We start from the raw sequence: 11,948 nt of genomic DNA on the forward strand, positions 1-11,948 counted from the left end.
GAACAGTGAACTACTGAGATGATAGTGAATGGTGCTGGGTAAATGAACTGGTGAGATGATAGTGAATGGTGCTGGGTCAATGAACTGGTGAGATGATAGTGAATGGTGCTAGGTCAATGAACTGGTGAGATGATAGTGAATGGTGCTGGGTCAATGAACTGGTGAGATGATAGTGAATGGTGCTGGGGTGGGGAACTGGTGAAATGATAGTGAATGGTGCTGGGACAGTGAACTGGTGAGATGATAGTGAATGGTGCTGGGACAGTGAACTGGTGAGATGATAGTGAATGGTGCTGGGTAAATGAACTGGTGAGATGATAGTGAATGGTGCTGGGTAAATGAACTGGTGAGATGATAGTGGTGTTATTAATGGTGGAATAGACTGGTGGGTGTTATCCTATAGGATTGTATGAATAAGACAGGCAGTCAAGACATGGGAGGCATTGGCCTGTGACAATGTAGCCTAGCCTCACTAGAGCTTCATCTCTGAACGCACACTATCATTTCCCATCACCATCAAATCTAAAAACGCTAAACTGGGTCACAGGGTGCCATCCCCTTTGTGTGTGTGTGTGTGTGTGAGAGAGAGTGAGTATATAGAGAGTGGATAGAGAGAGAGGATAGAGTGAGTGAGTGAGTGAGTGAGTGAGTGAGTGAGTGAGTGAGTGAGTGAGTGAGTGAGTGAGTGAGTGAATGAGTGAGTGAGAGAGAGAGAGAGACAGCCATATTAACTATGTCCAAGACTCCCTGTAATGCAGCTGTGAGTAAGGTGTAAAGACACAAGGCCAGTTTCCCGGACACCGATTAAACCTAGTCCTTGTTTAGTGTTGCATTGAGAGTTACATTAGCACACAGCAGAAAGTGATTTTTGTCCGGGACTAGTGTCCTGACAGCTAATGGACAAACCGAATGGTCTGGCAGGATTTGAAGTAGCTTCCTGTTGTCTAATTTGGTAAGTTGGAATGTGAATTCAAACCTTTCAAACATTTGTTCTGGTTATTGGAGACGGAGAATAGGACGTTATTAGCATATTAGCGCTTTCAGTTTTAAATTTATGCAAAACACACTGCTGTGAATCGTTAGTGTGTGTGTGTGTGTGTGTGTTTTGACAGGGTGAACATCAGGCTTCCTCTCGGAAACGGTGATAACTTCTCCCCTGTGTACACAACCAGGGATACATTATTGAAAGGGCCTGGGTTGCAACGTCTTTGTTGCTGTTTACATCCTGTTTACGTTGCTATTTGAGTCCCCATCTCGACTAGCCTACATCAGGTCTTTACAGGAAGCTGACCTTGGCCATTTTCAACCTGGTTCTCACTTTTGAAACAACAATAACTATGACCAAAGTTCTACAAACTATGAACACAGGAAGTGCATTACAAATCGCCTCTTTAGAAACAACTTAAAAAGAGAAGATCCAACCTTACACCGCTATGGACAGCATACATAAACTATAGCAGTCAACTGAACACATGAGCCGAGCCAGGAGAAGTCTGATATCGAACTTCATCTAATCTAAAACGGCCGTTTAGACCAAAGCACGGTTCTTGGAAGCGCCTGAAGAGTAATGACAGTGGTTGAACAATCACCATCATACACAGCAGCCTGACCCTATGGTAACACACAGACAGGAAGTGATTAAGTACAATGCTACAACGTGTTATGGGTCAAAGGTCATACGACTTCCGCCTTCCAGCCTGGCACTAACAACCGATTAAGTGGTCTGGGAAGGGGGAAGAAATCACCATACATCAAAATGCCATAAGCGCTTCAGTGTGTGTGTGTGTGTGTGTGTGTGTGTGTGTGTGTGTGTGTGTGTGTGTGTCACAGGGGTTGTCAATGGCGACAGAAGGAATCAAATCATTTGTAAGGGGAGCCTGTCAAAAAGGCTGTTGTTGTTGTGTGGAGACAAGGACAAGAGGGAGGTGTGGCTGAGGTGTCACAGAGCATGGCTTTAGGTGAGAAAAGAATGGGGACACAGATGCATGCACTGCCAGTCAAACACTCTCAAACTCACATAGTCAAACTAACTGTGTGCTAGAAAGTTTGGATCGAATAAAAACCTCACCGAGCTCAAGTTAGTCGTCACAAAAAACGAGAATGTCCACCAGAATATATTTTGTGATGACTTTCGACCTCCATTTGGTCCACAAGTACTTCCGGTATCGTGTGACTCCGTTAATCGTCAAATTTCTTCACAAGCCATCTACTCCTTTCTACTCCTTTAGGAAAACAGAATTCATCAAGGTTTCGATTCACTGCTATGCTTTTAAAGAATGGGTGAAATATGGCTTCTATAGAAGCTGGTCGAGTCCAACTCGACCGTTTGAATGGAAAGTTGTTTTCATTTCACTCAAAGCTAAAGACTGCATTTCTCATCAAACAGAAGTGTATGGCTTTCTCATGTTCACCACAGCTAGAACAAAGCAAATCCATTCAGTCCAGAACTAAGGAGTTTTTGCTGTGTTTGCCCTGGCCAGGACACTAAATCAACCAACCCATCCCTTTAAAGGGATAACTCCAAAGTGAGAGAGTGTCCCCACTGTATTTACCGTGGTCAAAACCCACAGTTCATCCAGCCCATCCCTTTAAATCATTGTTGTGCTTGAGCACTCAGCACGCTGTATTGTGAGTTGCTCTCGCCATCACGTCAGTGGTTTGTGGAGACAGGGAGGAGACAGGGAGGAGACAGGGAGGAGACAGGGAGGAGACAGGGAGACAGGGAGAGACAGGGAGGAGACAGGGAGGAGACAGGGAGGAGACAGGTCCTCACAAGGCTCTCTGTTAATGACCTTCACAGTCAGTGGACCTGACACTGTCAAAAAGCTCCAGAAAAGTGACCCAAATCCAACCTGGATGTGCTCCCAGTTCTGACTGGGGGCCAAACAAACGACTTGTGACAAACATTCCAACAAGCCTGACATTAAAGTCCTTCCATTTGCTGAGGCTGAGAGAGAGAGAGAAAGAGAGGTAGAGAGGTAGAGAGCGAGAGATGAAATGAAGAAGTAATGAGTGTGAAATAAGAAGCCTTAGAATTTGAGAGCCTGAAGTTGAAATTCAATAGCGTAGACTTCTCCTGTCTCTAAAAACATGTCCCTTAGGTGGTGAACTTCATAGAAGTGGAAGGGAAAAACATGTCCCTTAGGTGGTGAACTTCATAGAAGTGGAAGGGAAAAACATGTCCCTTAGGTGGTGAACTTCATAGAAGTGGAAGGGAAAAACATGTCCCTTAGGTGGTCAACTTCATAGAAGTGGAAGGGAAAAACATGTCCCTTAGGTGGTCAACTTCATAGAAGTGGAAGGGAAAAACAAACTCCCCCGGTCAAACATCAAATACCAATTTCAAATATATATTTGCTTAAGGACCCCGTGTAAATCCAGACCTTATTAAGACGAGAACAACGTCAATGGCGAGCTGGTTTCAAACAGCTGAGGGGAGGGGAGAACAACTGTTCTGTCTTCTGAAAGAACATTTGTCCAGTTTCTCTCAGTAGAGAAAGGTAGTTAGCGGACTGAGCTACTGCTTGACAATAACCCTCCATACAGCAAACTGCTCTTAACAAGCTGTAGAATACATATGCCTGCTGTTCTCTGTTCTCATAGTCAAAACCAGCGCTGTTGTCTTTGAGCGGCTTGGAGAAAACCTGAATCACTGGCTTGAACCCAACAACAGAGGATGGATCACAAAGACTCATGGCTGCTCTTGCCTTTGAAAATTCCTCCTCAGTGGATGAGCTACCAAACCAAACAGAATATTGGATAAAGAGAGAGAGAGAGCGAGAGAGAGCGAGCGAGAGAGAGCGAGAACACGAGCGAGAGTGTGAGAGATGCAAATGAGAGTATGCGTGCCCGAGAGTACATTTCCATAGGGAGACATGAGGAAACAAGAATCTGGGCCATCCTATCAGACAACAACATAACACCACCTGACTGGTATAACAAGGCATTAGGTCTCCAGAGGACTACAGTAGCAGCCTTGTATTCCACTGTACAGAGTAGACTTTCAGCTGTGGGCCATTCTGCCTTGACCATCAACATTACCACCACATCCTCAAGGGCGTAACTGTTGACCAAATAAAATGACTTCCTCCTAAAGTTGACCATTGCGAGATCAACCTGGGGATGAAGAAAGCAACACTTATATTTCTAAACTCTTTCAAAAGCTAAAGAGTTGTAATTTGAGAGAGTTTTAAACTTGAGGTAAAATCGCCACAAAGGACGTCCCAAAACCTCCAACCCATACACCGATAGGCCTCCACCACCACAGTAGTGTATTATGTGGAAGAGAAATGACAAGTACAGCCTCTCCCTCAGCCCTGGGAAGGCCATGTTCTTCCACAACAGACACAAATTCAATTTACAGGGTAGTGTAGATGAGCCCCCAGTTGTTGCCCAGTCTCTCTTTCTGTTGGGGATTAAAGGAACTTTCCTAGGCTGTGTGTGTTCTTTCATCCCTCGTTCAGTGCAATTAGAAAATGACACTCCGCAGGGCATGTGTGTGTGTGTGTGTGCGCGCCACTCCACAGGCAGTCTGTGTGTGTGTGTGTGTGTGTGTGTGTGCTCGCAACTCTGTGGGCCAAACACTAAGACAACACAGTCAATGTTCTCCCTCCACTTTACGGGAACATATTGCCACAGAGTACCCTTTTAGCTTGCAAACAGCACCACTATGACGTCCTGTCCCTCCTTTCATCAGAATCAGCATCATCAAATGGATCAATCATTGGCTGTAGGCCTTGGCTGGAGGTTAGCAGTACAGTGGATGCGCTCAGACACACACACACACACACACACACACACACACACACACACACACACACACACACACACACACACACACACACACACACACACACAGCCAGGTCACTCAAGATCCACTTCGAAATCAGACATCAGTCCATGTCCCCAGGACGCCGGGAGATGCCTTCAAAACCGGCCACTAGGGGCAACGGTGAGCACTATTACCATCAAGTCTGCTTGGGCGTTGTGAACAGTGGTTGTGGCTGATGGGCTATCCCAAACCTTAACAATTCGGAATTAATTGCTAAACTTAACCATGGAGTTGTTTTTGTTTTAACCCTATCCCAAACCTGAACTATTAACCTCTTAACTTAACCATTTGGAATTAATGCCTAAACTTAACCAGCCGCAAGGCCCTGCCGAGAGCAGCGGAGCAACTCAGACTGTCCAAAACACGTCAAAATTTGACATTTGAAGCAACTTCGAAATTTGACGTTTGGACAAACATTGTCAAACGTCGGAATTTGAAGTCAAATTGGTCCAAATCGTGAGATCTTTTGCACAGAAAGACAGACGCAAAGAAAAAAGACACACAGACATGCACACACACACACACACACACACACACACGCCAGCTGCATAATCTCCCTCCCTCGTGGTGGCGAGTAGCGCTGTCAATCATACCAGTGACAATTATGGCCAGGGACCCGTGCTCACCTTCAGGAAATGAGAAAGAATAACGGAGTGAGGGAAAAGAACGACGGAAGAGAAAAAGAGAGCGAAAAAGGGCAGACAGAAGAGCCAAATAAACCCATCTTCAGTGAAAAACCCACAGTCTGTCTGATTATACTGAAGTAGCAGCAGTAGCAGCAGCAGCAGTAGTAGCAGTAGTAGCAGTAGTAGCAGTAGTAGTAGCAGCAGCAGTAGTAGTAGCAGCAGCAGTAGTAGCAGTAGTAGCAGCAGTAGCAGCAGTAGTAGCAGCAGCAGCAGCAGTAGCAGCAGCAGTAGCAGGAGCAGCAGTAGTAGTAGCAGCAGCAGTAGTAGCAGCAGCAGTAGTAGCAGCAGCAGTAGTAGTAGTAGTAGCAGCAGCAGTAGCAGCAGTAGCAGCAGCAGTAGCAGCAGCAGCAGTAGCAGTAGCAGCAGTAGCAGCGGTAGCAGCAGTAGAAGCAGTAGCAGCAGTAGAAGCAGTAGCAGTAGCAGTAGCAGCAGTAGCAGCAGCAGCAGTAGTAGCAGCAGTAGTAGCAGTAGCAGTAGTAGTAGCAGTAGCAGCAGTAGTAGCAGTAGCAGCAGTAGTAGCAGCAGCAGCAGTAGTAGCAGTAGCAGTAGCAGCAGTAGTAGCAGTAGCAGCAGTAGAAGCAGTAGCAGTAGCAGTAGCAGCAGTAGCAGTAGTAGCAGTAGCAGTAGCAGTAGTAGCAGGAGCAGCAACAGTAGCTGCAGTAGCAGCCAAGCCAGGCTTAGAATTGCATCTCAGCAGCTAGACTGTTGACTTTGTTTTCTCACCAGCTTTTTTTCATCCCCATGACACACATGCATGCTTGGTATGGGGGTGTTCTGTGCTCTAACAGGTGTCTTTATTCCCATGGGAACTACCTCTCTGACCTCCCATCATCCTCCAGGTGTTCTCTCTCGCTCCCTTTGTCTCTGACTATTTTCTCTCCGTCTGTCTCTCTCTTTTAGTCGCTCTCTCAATCTCTTTGCCCTACCACACCTCTACGCCCACTTCCACATTCTTAGTGCAAACTTCTCTCCGTTCCTCTCCACCGGGCCAGAAATGGTAGATCCACCCCCACACACAGCCAGATAACCTGCCCTGCCCTCTGATACCATGTAATTGACCAGCTAACAAAAAATGTGCATTGTCTAGCCCTGGGTTGTCTGGCAAATAGGGCAGACAACTACTTGCATCATTCCAATACCATGGTTGCTAAGGCCCTTGGATTATAACACTATACAGAAAAATACAGGCGTTTGAAGGTCCAACAACTGAAGAGTTAGTCTTACTTTAATGCCTGTGGATAGAAAAAGAATAAAACCAGCCTCCAAACGTCAGGACAAGGAAACAGACAAGATCAGTTAAAAGGTAAGATCAAGAGATAAAAACAAGTTCTATTGAAGAGTTAGTCTTACTTTAAGTCCATGTGTAGAAAATACAGCTACCCACATCTATTCAAAAATATTTGACTTTAACCTCCAACGGTTAGGAGGGAAAAAAACAAGAGCGCAGAGAGATCAGCACTGGCCTTCAACCATCAATTACCGATCAAAGAAAACCATTAAGAGTGGTGCAAAGGCATTCAGGGTCTGAGTAGAGTAGAGTAGAGTAGAGTAGAGTAGAGTAGAGTAGAGTAGAGTAGAGTAGAGTAGAGTAGAGTAGAGTAGAGTAAGAGAGAGTAAGAGAGAGAGAGAGAAAGAGGTAGAATTGAGAATGAGGTAGAGTTGAGAAAGAGGAGAGAGGTAGAATTGAGAAAGAGGTAGAATTGAGAAAGAGCTAGAGTTGAGAAAGAGGTAGAGTTGAGAAAGAGGAGAGAGGTAGAGTTGAGAAAGAGGTAGAGTTGAGAAAGAGGTAGAGTTGAGAAAGAGGTAGAGTTGAGAAAGAGGAGAGAGATAGAATTGAGAAAGAGATAGAGTTGAGAAAGAGGAGAGAGGTAGAGTTGAGAAAGAGGTAGAGTTGAGAAAGAGGTAGAGTTGAGAAAGAGGAGAGAGGTAGAATTGAGAAAGAGGTAGAGTTGAGAAAGAGGTAGAGTTGAGAAAGAGGTAGAGTTGAGAAAGAGGAAAGAGGTAGAGTTGAGAAAGAGGAGAGAGGTAGTTGAGAAAGAGGTAGAGTTGAGAAAGAGGTAGAGTTGAGAAAGAGGTAGAGTTGAGAAAGAGGAGAGAGGTAGTTGAGAAAGAGGAGAGTTGAGAAAGAGGTAGAGTTGAGAAAGAGGTAGAGTTGAGAAAGAGGAGAGAGGTAGAATTGAGAAAGAGGTAGAGTTGAGAAAGAGGAGAGAGGTAGAGTTGAGAAAGAGGTAGAGTTGAGAAAGAGGAAGAGTTGAGAAAGAGGAGAGAGGTAGAATTGAGAAAGAGGTAGAGTTGAGAAAGAGGTAGAGTTGAGAAAGAGGAAGAGTTGAGAGAGGAGAGAGGTAGATTTGAGAAAGAGGTAGAATTGAGAAAGAGTTAGAGTTGAGAAAGAGGAGAGAGCAATGTTCACTCACCTTAGATTGAGGGTCAGCTGATCGTCCTTTGACCTTAGCAGGTCGCTAACAGAGAACGTAACGCTGCCCAGGAAACTGCTCTGTGGACAGAGAACAAAGAAAGCAGTCGGACATTAGCATGCTAGTTTAGTAGCATACACCAAGTCAGTTAACAGCCAATCATTAGCATGATGATAGCATTCAAGTCATTTTACAGCTAATTAGCATTAGTCTTGAAATCCGAATGGACATTTACTGATACTGCTGGCGCCCTGTAGGTGAGTGCTTTACGCTCTTGCCAAGAGATCGACCCTCATGGCATAGGTGGTAGTGTGCTTTACCCTCAGAGTTGCAGGTTCAAGCCGCACTCTGACTGCCCTGCCTACATTGCTACAAAATCCAAAATGTATTCAAAGCACACCGGAGTAGGCTGCAATATATCAACAACCTTTGCTGTGGCCTTTGGAAGCACAGAAACGGGTGAAATGCTGGAAAGACACATTAGAAAAAAACAATTGCGAACCCACCCAACAGCAAACTCAACCTCTGCCTTGCTGTAAAGCAAGACTCTCCAATTAAAAAAGGGACAATCTGCAGTTACTACATCCATTAAATGAATGATATATAGCCATTGATTCTGGAAGAATATAACTTCTAAAAGCCTCACGAGCTTAGTTCAGCTGTTGTACCCCATCAGAACCCAAAATATAAGCTTGTTTTACTCTATTCTCTCGTGGACAGACTACCAATATATCTGTGGTAGATCTATCATGACAGAACGGGATGAGGGAGATACCGAGCAGCATCCGTTCCGGTGTTTGGGTTTTTCGTCACTTGTTATTTGGACACATTTTGCAGGTGTTAGCATCTTTTAAATCTCCGAAGGGGAGGGGATATTCAGCCCACAGACTTGCCAGTAACTTGCAAAGAGCTCCTCCTTCTGGTTCCGCTCCTCGTTCTAGCATCTCTTCATCTTAACACGAGCAGCTGACCAATTACACGGGACTTTAGTTTGTAAAACAAAGTCAACGTAAACAAACACTATTTGAGAGTGGTTACATTTCTCCAGCGCATCCCTCATTTTTTACCGAAACAGGGGCGGGGATCTACTGTGTTATTGTTTCAACATTGCCCCTTTAAAAACACCATTGTTCTAAAACAAGACCAGACCTAGACTTTCTACTCCATTTATACAGAGAACATCCCCAGTCAAAGGGGTTTCAGACCAAGCAAGCTCACGGACGCACACACACTGCTGAGGACACCTAGGTGCTGCAGGCTTGATGTGAACGGGGGGGGGGGTCAGTGCAGAAGAACTGGGTCACGGTGAGTGAGGTACGGAATGAGCCCATCAATAACGGAGAGATATGGACTACATACACGTATGTGCATACACACTGACATGCACCTCTTCCCTTTCCCTCTCACACACACACTTCCACACTGTTTGCCTAACAGACACTCACTCTCTTTGTTACATTAGAGCAGGTGGGCACCGAGCTCACCACGCCAAGAGATGCTCTACTACACACACACACACACACACACACACACTTTGAGGTGTGTGTGAGTTAAGACAAAAACAAAGGCCAACCCCCTCGATAATTAATCCACAATTAATTAACAACTCTATTCTTATGTAGATAATGAGGCTAACAGTGTGTGTGTGTGTGTGTGTGTGTGTGTCTTTTTCACTGTCTCAGATCCTGTGGTATTGGGACTCTACTTGTCTGCCACTCACGGCCTTTGTGTTAAACACTGAACCTTTTCTGCTGAGCCTTTAGTTTAGCATTTAGTCTCAATGCTCTCAATTACAAACAGACTGGAACATGTCAGAGAAGAGTACAGAGAAAATACATCTAAGACATCTGTTCATCTCATAGTTCTACTAAGACATCTGTTCATCTCATAGTTCTACTAAGACATCTGTTCATCTCATAGTTCTACTAAGACATCTGTTCATCTCATAGTTCTACTAAGACATCTGTTCATCTCATAGTTCTACTAAGACATCTGTTCATCTCATAGTTCTACTAAGACATCTGTTCATCTCATAGATCTACTAAGACATCTGTTCATCTCATAGTTCTACTAAGACATCTGTTCATCTCATAGTTCTACTAAGACATCTGTTCATCTCATAGTTCTACTAAGACATCTGTTCATCTCATTGATCTACTAAGACATCTGTTCATCTCATTGATCTACTAAGACATCTGTTCATCTCATAGATCTACTAAGACATCTGTTCATCTCATAGTTCTACTAAGACATCTGTTCATCTCATTGATCTACTAAGACATCTGTTCATCTCATTGATCTACTAAGACATCTGTTCATCTCATTGATCTACTAAGATATCTGTTCATCTCATAGTTCTACTAAGACATCTGTTCATCTCACAGATCTACTAAGACATCTGTTCATCTCATAGATCTACTAAGACATCTGTTCATCTCATAGATCTACTAAGACATCTGTTCATCTCAGAGTTCTACTAAGACATCTGTTCATCTCATAGTTCTACTAAGACATCTGTTCATCTCAGAGTTCAATTATTATTGTTATCCCTCCCTCCCTCCCTCCCTCCCTCCCTCCCTCCCTCCCTCCCTCCCTCCCTCCCTCCCTCCCTCCCTCCCTCCCTCCCTCCCCCTCCCTCCCTCCCTCCCTCCCTCATAATTTGAGTGCATTCTCTGTCCCCCTACAACTTTCTCTACCTCTCCCCTCACAACTCTTCCTCTACAACTCTCTCTACCTCTCCCCCTACAACTCTCTTCCTCTACAACTCTCTCCCCCTACCACCCGCTCTCTCTCCCACAACTCTCCCTCACTCCCTACAACTCTTCCCCTCTCTCTTCCCCACAACTCTCCCTCTTTCTCCCCTTACAACTCTCCTTCTCTCTCCCTCCCCCTATAACTCTCTCTATCATTCTCTCCCCATCACACTCGCTCTCCTTCATCTTGTCCCACTCTTCGCCCTGAGCAGTCCCCCTGTATCTGATAAAAAAGGGCACATCCTGTCTGCTGACCTTTAATCCATTATTTCTCTCCAGAGCCTTTTCCTGAAAAAAAAAAAACACACGCGCACACACACACACACACACACACACACACACACACACACACACACACACACACACACACACACACACACACACACACACACACACACACACACACACACACACACACACACACACACACACACACACACACACACACACACACACACACACACACACACACCTACAGCCCAGAGGGCTCCTAACAGCCATTACACTGAAGCATTCTTCTAACACAGCACCCTGCTACACAGAACCTGACACAAGGCCAAAGACCTGTGGAGACATTTTTCATCCCAAATGGCATCCTTTTCCCTAGTGTACTATTTTTGCCTGGGACCAATAAGGCTCGGAGAACACAGCACTCTCAAATGGCTGCACTGTGCACACCAGTCACTAATAAGAGCTGGAATAGGGGGTTTCTCAGAAAAACAGCTTGAGGTTGACCATTATAATATCCCTATGCACTTGTTGCGCCCCAAAAGGCACCCTGTTCCCGATATAGTGCTCTGGTCAAAAGTAGTGCACTATCAAAAGTAGTGCACTGTATAGGGAATAGGGTGCTATTTGGAACGCACATAACACATGTAGTCATTACCTGGTCCAAAACGGGCCGTCTGGTAAATAGCCACGGAAATCCATTCCTTAGCATCTTTTTCTAAGTCTTCACGACTACAGCTTAAAATGCAATGAAGCTCCAGGGAGCTGGAATCTAACACAGGATCAAAGAAAATAAGAAGAGACGAAGAGGGAGAAAAGAGAGGGAGACAAATGATGCTCTTCATTCATTCTCTTCCAGCATCAGGGAGGACTGATTATGATGGTCTCACTCCGATCGCTCTCTCTCTCTCATTCCCTTTCTCTCTCGCTCCCTTTCTCTCGACATCTCTCCTCACTCATTGCCCCACTCATGTTCAGGGGTAGAAAGAAAAACTTTATCTATGCTCTCCTTTGCTGTCTTTTGAAAAGGAACACG

General features: G+C 45.0%; 1 protein-coding gene across 12 annotated transcripts in view; it reads right to left on the minus strand.

Moving 5' to 3' along the window:
- The window catches only part of LOC112234711 (type II inositol 3,4-bisphosphate 4-phosphatase), a 266,070-nt gene that overhangs the window by 152,034 nt on the left and 102,088 nt on the right, over nucleotides 1-11,948 (minus strand). For all 12 annotated transcript variants that reach the window (XR_006084508.1, XR_006084506.1, XR_006084507.1 and 9 more), the window contains one exon: nucleotides 7,932-8,011. Coding sequence is in view for 7 of the 12 variants with exons in the window: in XM_042329620.1 (XP_042185554.1) it covers nucleotides 7,932-8,011 (80 nt within the window). In the remaining 5 variants the exon portion in view is untranslated. The remainder of the gene's footprint in view (nucleotides 1-7,931; nucleotides 8,012-11,948) is intronic.

This window comes from Oncorhynchus tshawytscha, linkage group LG11 (assembly GCF_018296145.1).
Source record: "Oncorhynchus tshawytscha isolate Ot180627B linkage group LG11, Otsh_v2.0, whole genome shotgun sequence".
NCBI lineage: Eukaryota > Metazoa > Chordata > Actinopteri > Salmoniformes > Salmonidae > Oncorhynchus > Oncorhynchus tshawytscha.